The sequence below is a fragment of the Epinephelus lanceolatus genome, chromosome 4 (assembly GCF_041903045.1).
Source record: "Epinephelus lanceolatus isolate andai-2023 chromosome 4, ASM4190304v1, whole genome shotgun sequence".
NCBI classification, from domain to species: Eukaryota; Metazoa; Chordata; class Actinopteri; order Perciformes; family Serranidae; genus Epinephelus; species Epinephelus lanceolatus.
The window spans coordinates 28,549,315-28,564,893 of NC_135737.1; the positions used below are offsets into that span (position 1 = coordinate 28,549,315).

The 15,579-nt window shown below is 45.9% G+C and overlaps 1 protein-coding gene across 8 annotated transcripts in view; it reads right to left on the minus strand.

Annotated features, from left to right (window-relative positions):
* The window catches only part of kmt2a (lysine (K)-specific methyltransferase 2A), a 43,298-nt gene that overhangs the window by 16,807 nt on the left and 10,912 nt on the right, over nt 1-15,579 (minus strand). For 3 of the 8 annotated variants that reach the window (XM_033632098.2, XM_033632101.2, XM_033632097.2), the window contains exons 2-15: nt 14,592-14,664; nt 11,063-14,448; nt 10,253-10,430; nt 7,337-7,565; nt 6,528-7,225; nt 6,346-6,419; nt 5,972-6,208; nt 5,712-5,858; nt 3,493-3,591; nt 3,045-3,165; nt 2,713-2,826; nt 1,722-1,906; nt 1,285-1,461; nt 780-890 (exon numbers count right to left, since the gene is read on the minus strand). In XM_033632098.2, the coding sequence (XP_033487989.2) occupies nt 780-890; nt 1,285-1,461; nt 1,722-1,906; nt 2,713-2,826; nt 3,045-3,165; nt 3,493-3,591; nt 5,712-5,858; nt 5,972-6,208; nt 6,346-6,419; nt 6,528-7,225; nt 7,337-7,565; nt 10,253-10,430; nt 11,063-14,448; nt 14,592-14,664 (5,829 nt within the window). The remainder of the gene's footprint in view (nt 1-779; nt 891-1,284; nt 1,462-1,721; nt 1,907-2,712; nt 2,827-3,044; nt 3,166-3,492; nt 3,592-5,711; nt 5,859-5,971; nt 6,209-6,345; nt 6,420-6,527; nt 7,226-7,336; nt 7,566-10,252; nt 10,431-11,062; nt 14,449-14,591; nt 14,665-15,579) is intronic. The other 5 variants (XM_078167107.1, XM_033632100.2, XM_078167106.1 and 2 more) reach the window with 3 other exon arrangements.

The window sequence follows — 15,579 nt, forward strand, 5'->3', positions numbered from 1 at the left end:
ACCTACAGAGACGCCTCACTCAGGGGATGAAGGAATTTTTTTTTCCATTTCCGAAAGCATCATATGTGTTTGTGAGCATGTGTGAAAATCCACTGCATCCAAAATTGCCTACTGTGCACTGCACACCAAGTATGTTTACCAATGTTCAACATATTTTTGTGTAAAATAAAGGTAGTTAATATCTATTTGGAAGCACTGAGCTGTATTACGACATCACATCCTGAGAGCCTCCTTGCTGGTTAGAGAGGTGTAACCATGGTAACACATGCTACCAGTATTTAAAAATAATTTTAAACTATATTACACCTAGCAAAGTGAAATCTTACGTGACTTAAACTCAAGTTTTACTGACATTACAGAGGTGTCTTGGTCACTGTCTGTTATGGATGTTGTCCTCTATCCCATTGCACTGTGGGATACTTATGCTGGCATACAATCAAGTGTTTGCATACTGTAATATTTCAACAGAAATAGTGTGTAATTCATATACTAGTAGTTTAATACTAAGGTTTTGGACATACTCATACTATAAATCTCACATACTGTTTTATCCTTCTAAATAGCATGTCAGTGTGGAATTTCAGACACAGCCTGTGTGTCTCTGTAGTCATATAACTTGAGAAACAACACATAAACTGACTGATATGACCCTAAAGTGTACAATTTTCCGACTGTCATTGTGGAATTTGAGCACACTTGCGATCTGCACTGTAACTTTGTCTTGTTTTCAGCAGTGCTGAGACGATTGACATACTCCAGAGCTGATTTGAGGCTCTCACCCGAATGAAGAAAGACTTGACCATGCTGTTGGCTTTCCTGCTCTCAGGCTGGCCACCGTCGCTGTTGATGGCTGTCTGAATGATCCGCGCGATGTCATCACTGAACTCCAGCTGGGAGAGAAATGAAGAACAGACACACACATGCAGAGAGTGACTGTTAGAACAGTGAGGTGATGATGAACACTGGTGGAAAGGTCATTGGCGTGGCTGTCTATGTTCATTTACAATTGCACAACACAGGCCTGACCATGAGATGTGGACACATATGATACTGATATCTACAACAAAGAATGCTTTGAAGCTATGATTCTTTTAAATACAGACTGCTTTGCAAGAGCCTGTGATGGCATCTAGGTTAACCTCTACCTTCCAACCCTGCATCAAATGGTCAGCCCGCATAGCTCCACCCCATCCTCTAATGAATGTACAGTAAACATACACACACATAAAGGACAACACACTTTCATGGTCTTTTGAGACACTGCTCAAATGTTGACACACTTACCACTGAATTGTAGCGACCTTGATCCATCTTCCTCTCTACAGACTCCAGGTCTGGAGGGGAGTCACTGGGAGGTGTGGGGGTGACTTCTGTCAGGACTGGAGGATCCGGGCCCTCTGGGGAACGACGGGATGGAAGACTCTCCTCTGTCTCTGGATTCAGCTCCGGAGGCTTCACCGCCTGCCCCAAAGCCAGAGAGTTACGCAATGAAAAAAGATCTCACCATTATGCTGATTTAGCTGTGGTTGCTGCTTCAGCTGTTTGTAACTGAATATGTCTGTGTATCCATCAGTGTTTACTCTATATTCATGAGTGCAGCACTATAATAAGGTTAAGTACACCACGACCACAGGAATGAATGAAAAAGCTGATTATATTATAATTTCAAACACAGCAATTTGTACTGAAACCACAGAAGCGCAGCAGTGTGTGTGCCTGACCTGTCTGTAGCGTAACAGGTGTGAAGATGTGCGTGAGTTGAGCAGTGCAGTGAGGACATGGCGAACGCATCCCTGAAGCTCCCTCTCCAACGCTGTCCTCCACTCGGCCGGATGGCGCTCGGTACATTTGGTACACGTGTAGGCAACACTCTCTGGCAGCTTTGATAGCAGCTCGTACATTTCATCTGGGGGACAGCGAAAGATGACAGGTCATTATTGCTCCCATTATTAGGTCTTTCAGCGTCTCGTCAGCATGACAGCACTCATGGGACGGCCTGTCAGTCAGCTGCACAGACACTGACAAGACAATGAAGAGCAACAAGTGCTGCAGAATACTAAATAAAGCACTCTGCTTATGAAGTTAATACAGTAAACTTGTGTTGTAGACTACATCCACACTACATCATTTTCATTTTAAAACAAACACTATCTTCATCCACAGGAGCGCTTTAGCACCATTTCAAAAACAATCTCTGTCCATACTAACATGCCTGAAAACACATATGACATGAGGAGCTGGTGTAAACAGGAAACAAACTGTCAACTCTGCAGCTGGTTGCTTAGTTGCAGAAAATGCCATGGACAAAGAACAGCAATGACGAAGTGTAAGATTAGAGCAAGGCTGAGCTTTACAATAGGCAAGGCCGATTGTCTTTTGTTTTCATTCGGAAAAGGGTTGAGTGATAGAGGCATGACGAATCTGGAACGGACAAGTCATGACTAATAAGTCCCAATCAGGAAGTGTGTGTGGGTGTCTGTGTCTTCATTTTCCAAAGTTTCTGTTTGCACCCGTCCAGACTAATGAGCAATCCACAATTATTTTCAAACTAAAACAGGGTCAGCAGCATTTTCAAAAGTCTCCATTTCAATGCACTAGAGTAGCGTGGACGCTGGGCATACACGTAGGAAAGGTTCTGTGTTTAAAACACAAAGGTATTAGTGTGGATGTGGCCTTAATATGGTCTTCGACCATTTTTTAAAGCCTACTGACCTGTCAGATTCTCACACTTGGCATGAACCCAATGGTTGCAACGGCCACACTCCATCATCTTGCTGTCGTAGTCATCATCATCATAGCACTTATCACACAGTGGGCAGAAGTTTCCTGAGAGAAAGGATGGTAACGGGTACAGTGACCTTAGACCGCTCACATGTTATCTTTTAAATAGCTGTAACCACCCTCAAGTACTTGATAAAGACTTCAAAACAGAAGTAAGATTCTTAAGTCAGATCCTTCTCATTTAATCTCACAAAGAATGCCACCATATGTACTGACTCTTTAACAGTCAACAGTATTCTGTGCTACACATGCTTATCACTTACCTTTAGCAAAGAGTTTGGCACAGTCATGACACATGGAGAAGTCATGTGACCACTGGGCATCCCAGGACTTCCCAGGCTTAGTGGCTCCACAACTCTTACAACGCACACACTTGGTGCACACCTAAAGAGAGAGAACACATAAACCAGGCGGTGACTACATGGCAGAAACTAGCAGGCAGTTGTGTAAAGAGCAGTGGTGTGGTGGAGTGGTGTGAAAGTGACACTGTGAGAGGAGTAAAATGTTTTCATAGACACTGCCTGTGAGAGGGTCCCATGAATGTAAGTAGCACTGTCGTGAGAGGCTGGAAAAATGTGTGAACAAAAGGAGAGGCTAGAGAAAAATGTGTGAGCATAATGCTAACGTTTGGTCAGTGGTGAAACTTTTACAGTTACATAAAGGTGAGAGGGGGGGAGAGGAGTCTAAAGGAGGAGTGGTGTGTGTCCATACCCAGACTCTCTTCTTCTTGGTGGGTCTGGTAGGGTGGTTGGGACCCAGGCACTCCGGGTGATAGCTGTTACGGCACTTATCGCACTCTAGCAGCTGCTGCTACAATGACAGGGGCCAAGAGTGAGATAAGATTATTTAAATATCAAAAGAGGCGACATTAAAGTGTTCATGCCCAACAAACAACACAGTTCATTAGTGGTATTCACCTTAAGAATGAATGAGCGATTATAGATACAAAATTATAGTGTTTTCAAAAGAGGATTGGTGTATCTAAACTTTTATGCGGAGATTTAACTACGGTGAAAAACCCACTTTATTGAGGGCCATATTCATAGTGGGTTTCATGGACCATCAGTGTACCATAGAACATCATTACCAAAGGCATTACGATGCAGCCATAATGTGAACTATATAGAGCTTGGCAGGGTTTGTAAAGAGCCACTTAAAGAGGCAACTGCTGCAAGTTTTTCCTGTAGCTTTGGGTCAACACACTTAGCTTTACAACCAGCCATACAAGCATACTAATAATAAAAAGCCATGGACAAGTTAAGAATTGTTTCATTAATCTTTGTATTTGTCTGCTTAAGAGGAACATTAAAGGTGCTCTGTGGAGTTTTTGACCACCCGTAGCACTATAGAGCAATATGTTGTAAACGTGGATCCCAGTTTTGTTTGTTTTTATTCACTAACATCCGCATGCAGATACAAATTCCTGCTACTGGCTCCCCACTATTCCACTGATTAACAGGTGACAGTGGTGTGCAGGGATGAAGAAGATTATTTGCAAGTAAACAACCCAGGCGTCAAGCGTTTGGGAAAAATCAACTTTGCAAATGGTTTTTGAGGAAGTAAATGCACTCAAAATTTTTGTTAGATCCAAGTGGCAACCTCTGGCAGCACCAAAGTGCCAAAAACTGCAGTTCCTCTAATGGCCACTTGAGCCTGGACTTAAAAGCAGGTCAATCCTCATTGATCCCAAGTTGAAATACCCAATTTCAAAGCACAAATAAACAGCTTCGTTCGTTGTTATGGTACATGGTCTGGCTGTGTGTGCATATTAGTGCCAAGCGGCACCCTCCAAGGTTGAGAAATTAAGCCAACGTGAAAGTGCCAAAAACTGCAGTTCATTGGATGGCCACTAGGGGCTGGCTCCAGAAGAGCGTAAATCTCCATAGTCCCTCACATTAAGATGCCCAGTTTAACAGCAGAAATAAACATGTTTACAGCCTGGTACAAAAAATGGTTTTGGTTTCTATAGCTAATTTCAACATTCCTGACAACTATGCAGGGGGTGAAGGCCTTGATACAGTCCATAGGCCAGATTCACCTCTTGCTCCTTGACAGCTTCATCCTCTCGGCCATATACGGTCACTTCTGGCTCCAAAAACCCAAGATGGCCACAACCAAAATGGCCAACTTAAGGTTACAAAATGGCAGTCCACCAACCAGTGGGTGATATCATGGTAGCTACGTCCATAATTTTATACAGTCTAGCATCCTCAAGCATACAGAAAAAGCGTGAAAATTTTGGGTGAGCAATACTGCCTGAAACTTTGTTAGTTTACAAAAAACTCTACAGGGCACCTTTAAGTAGGACTTTTAAGATCATCAAGCACAGATTGTGGGAGATATTATGTATATGCAGCACTTTGAAATTCCAGTAGCCTCACCAGGAGCTGAGATTTCAGGCTCTCAATGCCACGCTCTGCTGAGGAATCAGAGAGTGCCAGAGACCTGCTGCTGTTGAGGCAGTTCTTTGGTCACAGATGAAAGCCAGTCAAAGTAAAAAAAAATTACATAATACCCTTTAGGTATAGATTTAATTCTAATTGCAAGATATCCATTTCTTAGCATTCAGATCATCCTTTGCTTGCTGTTAAATGACCAATAACCAACACATCTATGGAGCATGTTTACATTTACCAACAGGACAAAACAATCCTACAGGCGTTTGATTGTGTTGCTCAGACCAAATATGTTTAATCATAATCCTAAAGTGACAACCATACAAGGCTCACACCATGCACATTTTACACAGGACTTGAGTTAAATAATAAAATTATGGCAGGAAGCCAAGAAGCTGATTAAGTGCTGTCTGTTGGCAAAGCTAGCAGGCTTCTTTCTAGGGAAGATTCTCCAGCCTTTACACACTGTCACTCCACACTAAGCTGCTTTTGTGTACAGCTTTAAAATGAACAGAACTGTACTGAATAGCTTACTTTAGTTTTCTGGTGCTGGCGTCCACAGGCCTGGCAGAACCTGCATCGTCGACAACACCAGTTCTCAAACTGCTCCTGGAGAGGGCGCTCTGACTCCCCCAGGCAAAAGAGATGGAACGGTTCACAGCATACCTGGCAGAAGACAAACTATAGAGAGAAGGAGAGGGAAACAAAACAGAGAGAAAGTTAGTCCACAGCTCTGATAAAATGACAAGAAATTTAAAGGCAAACATGTTCAAGACAATAAATGTTTTTATTACCTCGACATTGCCACTGCTTGCACATAAGAAGCAGAGCACCCGGGGCGTGACAGGCACAGAGGTGAGCAGGCTGAGGCCGCCAGCCTCCCACACCTTCTCCACATCATGGTCCCTCTTGAAATCCACTCTGATACGATGCACTCCGTCGCAGGGCGCTCTGGACTTAGCCTGGCCCCTAGTCGAGGGAGTGCTTAGCCAGTTTAAAGTACTGCTGCTGGGGGGTTTAGTGGTCAGCGGCTTCTCGTGTTCATTGGACAACAGGAGAGTGACAGAGAAGAAAATAAACGCGATGTTCACAGTGAGCATTAAAGGTTTAATGAGAATTACGTGGAAATGAAAAAATAAAAGGCAACAGGGTAAAGACTTCCTCCTACCTTGTCTTTTGGTCTCTGTTTAGGAGAATGAGGAACAGACCGAGAAGTTGGCTTCTTCAACTGTTTTGATTCAACTATGAAAAAGAGACAGGACATGACATTTAAATAAGAGTAAAAATAAATATAAGCTATACATTTGTTAAAACTTTAATAGATGACAAAAAGTGTGACTAGTTACATACCTATATCTGAAATAGTTGTGGTTGAGCTCGGCTGTTGTGATGAGTGCTGCTGGGGCTTTTTCTTGGGCTCGCTCAGAGAAATCTTGGGTGAAGCATCTTTTTTTGAAGGTGCCTGACTGGTAAGAGGCCGTTGCTGCTGTTGTGATAGTTGATGTGATTGCGTGGACTGGGAGGGGGAATTCTGGGCTGAAGATGACGGGGAGGAAGACGATGAGGACGAAGAAGAAGATGAAGTGGAAGAGGAGGATGACGAAGACGAGGAGGAAGAGGTTGGTACAGACTGTTGTGGTTTGTGTCCCTTCTTACTGGTGCCGCTGCTCGTGACTGAGGGCTGTTTGGTGTCTGGTGTCTGAGCTGGGGACTGACTCTGGGCCGTGACTGTGCTGGGCGCCTGAGGAGGTTCAACTGGGGCAGGGGAAGATGCGAGGGCGGGAGATGATTGCTTTGACGATGACTGCTGTCTTGACTTCTCCTCTCCCAATTTGAGCGGAGGAGTTTCGCTCTTTTTGCGGGGAGGCTCCTCCTTTGGTGGTGCAGGAGCAGTTTTGTTACCAGACTCTGAGATCGGTCCTTTTACCGGATTGACAGCCTCCTTCTTCTCAGACAACTTGTTCTTTTTCTTGTCTTTCTTGCCTTTGCCTTGCTTCTGAAGAAACATCTTTGAGGGCATCCACTGCAAGTTCTGACACTTCCTCATCCTGAAGACAGTGACAAAATTCAACCTTTAATTTCTTAAAAATTCCATTAGAAATTAATTTGTCATGAATGTTATTCAAGACTTAAGACAAACAACACGAAATTAGACTCACTTGCAGCATTGCTTTTTTATGTTTCGTCCTCCAAATTTAGGCTTGTCGAGACAGTTGGTACAGACACCACAATCTTCTGGAACTTGGCAGCCTGAGCATTGGCCACAGCGTCGCGACCGACGCCCCTTCTTGGGAGGAGCTTCTTGAACGGCCTTTTGCCTTGTCTCCCGTGGCTTTATGGGAGGTGACTGAGGCTCTGCCTCCTCGGAACCTGCTACTGATGACTTATCTGTGGGAAGAGATAGATCACAGGTACTGATTATTGATACACAGTAGTGCAAGATCTCATTGACTCAACAGGGTTTAAGTCACTGAAAAGTTTTTGGGCCTGGTCAGGAAAAGCAAGTACGTCTTTTGCAGATTGTTCTTAAACACATTTAAGCATTACAAATGTACAATATGGGAGAAAAAACTGAAATGATTCAGCCAGTAATTTTAAATGTAAATGTTGGAGGCCCATAGTATATGACATGTATTGCCTTAAATGTTTGCACTCAAGTCTCAAATATTTTCAACATTCTCCGCTAGCATACCCTGTTTCCACTGCATAATGGACAGCTCAAGATTAGGCTTAATCTAAATTAAAAGAATACTTCACCCACAAACTGGTCATATATATACTAATCTATGTGTTATAGTACCTTGAATTCATGAAGAAAATATTGTTTTTCTTGTATGCCTCCAGGGAAAATGGAAAATATATTGATTTGTTGATTGACTGGGGTCCACAACAGCAAAGCTATATCAAAACATCAGTTCTCTTTCATAGCATTCTTTTTGTGTCTCACATTGGGAACGCCTACAGCGTGACCTCATCAGAAACTCTAATTGCATTCTGCAAGCCAGTATTGGCTGGAATCAAGAACATCAGTGTCAGGGAGGGTGGAGACCCTCCCCCTATAAAAGGGCCTGACAGTACACTACCAGTCATTCAAAAACCTCTTCTTACCACAAGAAGTTCCAAACTTTCTCCCTTGAGCAAACTTTCTATCCGGGACATAACTTAACTGCCCACCAACTCAAGCGAAAAATTCGGTCACTGGGCGCTTTGTTCACAGTCTGTTCAGTTGTTCGAGGTGTACTGCCCAGACTAGCCTGTCACCAAACGGTGATCTGAGCTGCTACAAATTTCTCCTCTGGGAATGTAAGGATGGCCTTACAATCTAACTCTGCATTTATGCCTAAGGTGTTGGGGTCATGTTCTCCAATTGACCTTGTGTCCTTCTAACCCCCACCATTCTCCTCAAATGAGCATAAGGGGGTACATATGTTGTGTCCTGTGCAGGCTTTAAGCATCTACATAGACGGTACCAAAGGCTGTAGGAAAAGTGACCAGTTTTATGTGTCTTGGGCAAAGAACCACTTGGGGATGCCAATCTCAAGGTAGTTGCTCTCACACTTGATTGTTGGGGCTATTGCTTTAGCTTATGGCTCCAATGGTCTGCAGCCACCAGAGGGGCTGTGTGCACAATCTACCACGTGTTTTACCACTTTGTGGGCCCTTTTCAGAGGGATCTCCATTCAGAAGATTTGCGCCGCAGCAGTTAGGCCTCCCCACACAACCTCGCCAGGTTCTACAGGTTACAGCCCCTACATTTTCCCATTCAGTGCTAAGTGTGGTTAAGCCTCAGTAACGTTCAAGCCATTTGACCACATAGTAACATCTGCCCAGCAATCCGGGAGTCAGTACTTCCCAATGTAGGACACAAAACAAATGCTATGAAAAAGAACTTTAGGTTACCTGCGTAACCTTGGTTCTCTGAGTGTCTCATCAGACCACCCTCCTTGCTCATTCGTAGTGAGAAAGAGGTATGCCTTTTTTTAAATGACTAGCAGCGTAGTAGCAAACCCTTTTATGGGGGAGGGTCTCCACCCTCCCTGACACTGACACTTCTGACAGCTTCTGATGAGGTCAAGCTATAGAAGTTCAATGTCATACACTCAGAACCGGGGTTACGCAAGTAACCTAAAGTTCGCAAACTCTCACATATCTCGCTTAGTATAATCCAAGTCTCATTTATCCAGTCGTATACAGGCATTTTCAATAAAAAACACTACTATTTAACCTTAACTAAAAGTGAAACTCATCTATGCTCTCTTGAATGCCAGACTCTGGTATTAGAGAAAATACATGCGTTTGGGAAGTATTGAGCATATGACTGTATAAATGAGACCTGGATTATACTGCATGAGTTGTATGAAAGTTTCTAAACACATCTTTTGATATAGTTTTGCTGTTGTTAAACATGATCCGCAGTTGATCAAGAAATCACAAATACTATAATGTAAGATGTCCAGGAGCTTGTCTGAAAGATGTGTCACAGATGTGCTCAGATTAAACGACCAAGCAAATATGGGAATGATATAACTGAGCTATTGATATGTCACTGACATCATCGTTGTCCTCTGGCCTTGCAACAATTTCACATGTTCCAACATGGCATGAAAGCAGTCAGATTAACAGGAACGGTGCAGCCAAACTCTGCTCGTTACATTGCCACTTCACTTTGTACTTGTGCTCTCATTGATGACTGGATTTCTTTGCCCTTGTGATTAGTCTGTCCTCACTGCATGCTGCAGAACTTTTTTTAGGACTCACACATATTGTGTCATAAATAAATGCTCAACTCAGACTGTTCTATAAGTAAACGTATACAAACACACCACCCTACATTACATACTTATTAAGTATGCCAAGCAGGAGTGTTTACCAAGCCCCCACTCAGAATAGGCTTGTGTTAAATGGTCTGGTAATCCTAATAATGTCTAGTTTTTTCAGCTTTATGAAATTTATTGATTCTTATACCATGTTTTTTTCCTGTACTGCTATCATTAAAATTGTTGAGCCAAGTGTGACAGCCAAGAGGTTGTAATCCACATGCAGGTCACATGAGAGGTAAGATGAGTGTGACTCACCATCATTCCCCATGGAAGATAGGATCTTCTCTCTCTCCTCCCAGGGCAAGGCACTAAGTGTGGGCATGTCGTCAGGGAACACTGCCCGATTACGGCCAAGAGCCACAGCTGCACGACGACATACATGCTTGATGCGTGGACCACGGACTGAGGCCTCTGACGAGTCACTCTCTTGACCCTGCTCCCAGGCACACATCACCACAAAAAAATGAAACAGACATTTGAAGAGCATGCTTAAATACAGAGTCAGTCATGCACCACCACAAATGTTCAATGCAACACGCTGACATTTTAGGATGTTGCTTAAGTGAGGTTAATTCATTTTACTTGTTAAGAATTGTTCATGAAATCAAATGTAACTCATATCTCTGCACAATGTTCAATAATAATAAGGATGATGATTAGGAGGAGGAGGAGGAGGAGTGTCAGTGCTAGAGGTTGGACTGAGACTATGAGTTCAACTGAGACAGGGAATTTTTATCTTCTTGAAAACATGCAACGACTGCCTGTAACAATAGTATGTTTAGATTAACAGCAGAAGAACAGAGGAGTATATTCTGGAAAATACTTTAAAAAGTACAGCCCGTGCTGCTTTCTGCATAATGTATGAGGCTAACAGAATTCCCCTTGAGTGACAAGTGACAGTCTCTGTGGGACTTTCCTATTATCAAGTTTCACTTTGAGTACAAACACAGATTTCTATTTATAGCAAACATTGATAGCATCATGAAAAGTCACTTCCTTGTGGCAATGTGACGAGAATAAGAGAAGCTAACTATGACGGCAAGACATGAACAAAAAAAAACTGACCTGGCCCTTCGTCTGCTCTGCAGGCTTCAGCTTACTCTTCTTTATCTCAAAGAGCTGGGCTTTGGCCTTCTTCAGTAGTCCAACTACCCGCTTGTCGGTCACAGGCTGTTTCTCTGCTTGTGCCAACATTGATCCAAGAGAGGGGACAGGGAGCTGTTGTCTGCCTGGCTGCCCTGGAAGGCTTGCTGTCTGCTGGCTAGGAGCGCTTTGTTTCTCTTTCTCCTTCTCCCCATCCTCCATCTCTGCTCCTTTCTCAGAGGGTCTGCCTTTCTTTGATAGACGTCCTTTAGCGATGGACATGGGAACAGTGGAATGGGGCCCACGTACCTCTGAGGAAGCTGTTTCAGAAACGTTGTCAACTGACGTTGATTTTTTTCTCCCTGGAGCCTTTTTTGGAGCAATAGATAAAAGAGCATCTTCCGAGTCCCTCCCATCCACAGTAAACAGGCTGGAAGGTGCACTGGGGGAGCCATCTGGTGTAGAAACCTTACTTCTTTTCTCCATATCCTTCCTACCTTCCCTCTTGTTTTCCTTCTCTTTGTCTCGGTTTTTCTCAGAGTCTCTTTCCTTTTCCTTTGGAGCGGATTCCTGGGGAGCTGACAAGCTTTTCTCTTTACCTCCTTTCCCAGCTCCTCGCCCTGTGTCCTGGGCACTGGAAGGAAAGAGAGGGAAAAGTGGGGAAGAAGTGGATGATGTAGTTGACAAAGGAGGTGGGTTTCCAGCAGCTCCTCTCCTGCTATCAGGTGTCCCTTGTGGAGCCAGACCCATGGATACGGTGGAGAAGGTGCTGAAAGGAGCAGGAGTTAAGGCACTAGTGGCGAGTGGACTTGGGGAAACCCCGGGCAAAGAGCTGGGGTTACTACAGGAGACAGAGCCTGTCAGCACAGACATCTCAGAGGAGCTTTTCCCCACAGACATGGGGCCTCCTATTTGGCTGCTGCGTCTGGTCATCGAGTGGGAAGGAGACCGTGGATGGCCACGTATTGTTCCCGAGACCAGTCGTCTCCTGCGCCGTGAGGTTCTGCTGGAGCTAGAGGACGTCTGGTGTGGGGAGAGAGAGCCGGGGCTGCTTCCAGAAGATGACTGCAGGGTAACAGACTCAAATATCCGAGAGTGGGCCTCGCTGGGTGTAAACCGTGGAGCACGAAGCAACGGGCTGCGCTTGTGGAGTGGTGCATCGAAGCGTGATGAAGAGGGATGTTGGTGGTGGGTGTGTGAGTGAAGAGGGGCAAATAGACGAGTCCCTGTTCCTGCTCCACTGCCTGGTGCAGGGAATGCCACTGGAGCAGCTCCCCCTGCTCCACCAACACCCTGGGGCAACAGCCCCACATCTTCAGGTGTGAGGGGGGGAGGACGAAAGTTGTCAAATATGGGCTTGCGAATGAGGCCCTCCTTGGCATATTTAGCTGAGGAAAAGTACTGGTGTTCAGGGTGGGACAGGGATGTCCAGCGGAAGGTGGGCTCTCTCAGAATTGAGCGGCTTCGTTTGTCTGACAAGCTGGACAGCACTGATGGTCCAGACAGGAATGGAGGGATGGGGTGAGTCATCCAGGGTGACTGTGAGTGGTGTTCACTGATAGCAGCTGTATTGGAGGAAGCTGACTGGGGAGGCTGTGGAGGTGTGAGGAGTGGGGGTGGTGGAGGTGAAGAAGAGGAGGAGGCCGTGGATGAAGCTTGCTGGGAATTTACCAGTGTGGAGGAGGACATCAGCACTCCTGTTGGTGGGCTGATGATAGGTTTTTTAGCCCCAGAGCTGTGAGTGTCTCTAACCCTCTGGCTCTGACTTCCCCTGCCGACCCCCTGTCCTCTCCGGCCTCTTCGACTCCTCTCTGTCAACACATGCTCCGGCTCTGGCTCAGAGGGAGGAGAGGGAGGCCGTGAGCTGTGTAACAGGTTGGCCTCCCTCTCTCCCTGTGAGGACGGAGAGTGATCCTCTGGCTCTGACAAGGCCTGTGTGGCCTCAGATGCCTGGGAGTCGCATGATGAGTCATCCAGGCTGGGGCTGCTGGACCTGGAAGACTCTGCAGAGGAGAGCTGGGAGGAATGCTGCGACACAGCACTTGAGCCGCAAGACGCCGCGCTGCTGCTAAATCGCCCATTCGCGGCATTGTTGGTGTTGCTGTTGAGCAGACTGGCGGCTGTTGATGGAGCACTGGGGACAGGGGCAGGAGGTGGAGGAGGGGGGAGGGAGTCAATTGGAGCTGCGGTGCTGGTAACAGCAGGTGTAGAGGAGACCAGTACAGGAGAAGGGGAAGAGGAGGTGGTGGAGGTTGGTTGGGCAGATGTGGAGACAGATGTTGGGGCTGTTTCTAACCGTGCGATCTTCATATGGGGTGGCGGGGTTCCAAAGTTGCCCTCATCTTCAATGAAGCGCTTGGGGGTTTTGATGATGCGAAGGGAGACAGTGCTGACCACAGGCATGATAAACTGCCTTATGTTCTTCAGTTGGGTCTTCCTGATGCCAGCTTCAATGGCTCCTGCCCCATTACCCCCGATGGCTACAGCTTCCTTCTCCAGTCGCTTCTGCGCTCCTTTCTTAGCGCGCTGCAGCAGCTGTTTAGCGATGGTTGCATCAGTGCGTTTAGAAGAGGGGACAATCCTGACAGGTTTTCTATGGCGAGGGCTTTTTCTGAGGCCCACTGTCCTACCTGTCTTGGAAGGAGATGGGGAGGCAGGTGGATTGGAAGAGTCCTGATCCTCAGCACCATCCACATTCCTCAGCACTGGCTGCTGAGGAGTGTGTGGCTCTGTGCCTCTATCCCCACCTCTGGCTCTAAAGACTTTATGTTTCCCTTCCCCACATTCAATGGAGGTAGACAGCTGTGCAGCAGCAGCAGCAGCAGCAGCAGCTGCCGCCTCAGCTTTGAGACGCTCAGCTGAGGGCGGTCGCCCACGTCTGCGTCTGGGTACACCAGGCAAAGTCTTGAGCCGTGACTTGAGAGGGGCTAGCTTAGTTGCTCTTAGCCTCTTCAGGTTGGTAACTTTGGATTCACCCCGCCCACCTTTGGGAAGCTTTGCCTCTGTGTCATGTGCCTGAGCAGAGCCCAGTGGTGTCCGCTTGGCGCCCTTTCTGTCCTTGTCCTCCTCTGTGTCCATGCCCAACTCAGACCCAGCCTGCCTACTGTCCTCCCCTGCTGCATGGCTAGTTGTACTCCAAGCTTTCTTGCTACTTGAAGACGGGGGTCGACCTCTTCTCTTTTCCCCGGTGCCTGGCGGCCTCCCAGGTAGCCTTTTCACCTTCTCAGCTGGCCTTTCAGGGCCCTCAGGTTTCGCCTGTGTTGGGGAGGGAAGGGAAGAGGGGGAAGGTAGACTTGCAGCAGCTTTCTGGGCAGTCAGGGCTCGTGGGGGACGGCCTCTTGGCTTCTTCTCCTGTACAGGTGGGCCTGCTGATAGAACCAGAGAACAAATCAGAGGACAGTTAATTAGCATGGTAGCACTAGATGAGGACAACCTGTACAGCCATAAGCATCTCAAGACAACAGTAAGGTCTCTGATAGACCAATAGGGAGTTACTCTTGTGTAACTTTACCTGAAGAGGTTGTTGAAGAGCTCTGTATTCTTTTCTGCTCTGCCACCGGTCCAAATCCTCCAAATGCTTCTTCCTACAAAAAAAGGAAAAAGAAAACTTTTGAATGTTTTGTGACTATGCAAACTTTGTAATGCTTAAATACAGTGAAGAAGCAATGTTAGTTCACAGGTCAAATTTACAGCATCCATCACTGCACACATAAATGTCAGTTGGCCTAGATCTATGTGCGGCACTTGAGTCATTTTTGAGTCAGACTCAGATGAAGACCAGGCTATAGGCTATAATGATGTCCTAAATCTCACTTTCCCCTGCTGGCTCACTCTGGTGCACTTATGTTTCTCTGGCTCTAAGGATGACATGCCTGCAGTTGGAGAAGGCTCAAGCCACAATAGACAGTTTGAACTGCAAACAACCAAATCTTATTGGGTGACTAACACATCACACTGTGCTCCTGCTCCCTGAGGGAACAGCAAAATGCTAAAGTGGTTGGTCATACATGGACAGTCAGAGAAAAGACGCAAAAGAAAAACAGCCCTATACTCTCTAACCACGTGAGCAGCTCTGTGAAGCTTCACAGGCCTGATGATAAAGCTTTTGAACCAGCCACCATGTTGAAAACAGTCAAGCCAAAACCAACCACTGCCCACCAGCCAGCGCAAACATTCTCATTTCACAGCTAAACAGTACACTAAAATGTTTCTGAAAACATCTGGAGATGAGAAATAGGTAATGCAGCAACATAATCTTGATTCAGTGACTGACATGACTGACGGCTGCATGAGAGACTGCCCTGATCTGATCTGATCTGAGGCAACAAACGTGAAGTGTGGCACCAAAGAAAAGGTGATACCACTGCCTAGATATAAAGGCTTTATACTATTCGGTGAGTGATCATTTCATCTCAACATCTCAGACGTAGCTCATCAGACTCAGCTGAACATCTCCAGCCTTGAACTTGTCTCCTCTTTGACAGCCTCACAAGTACTTA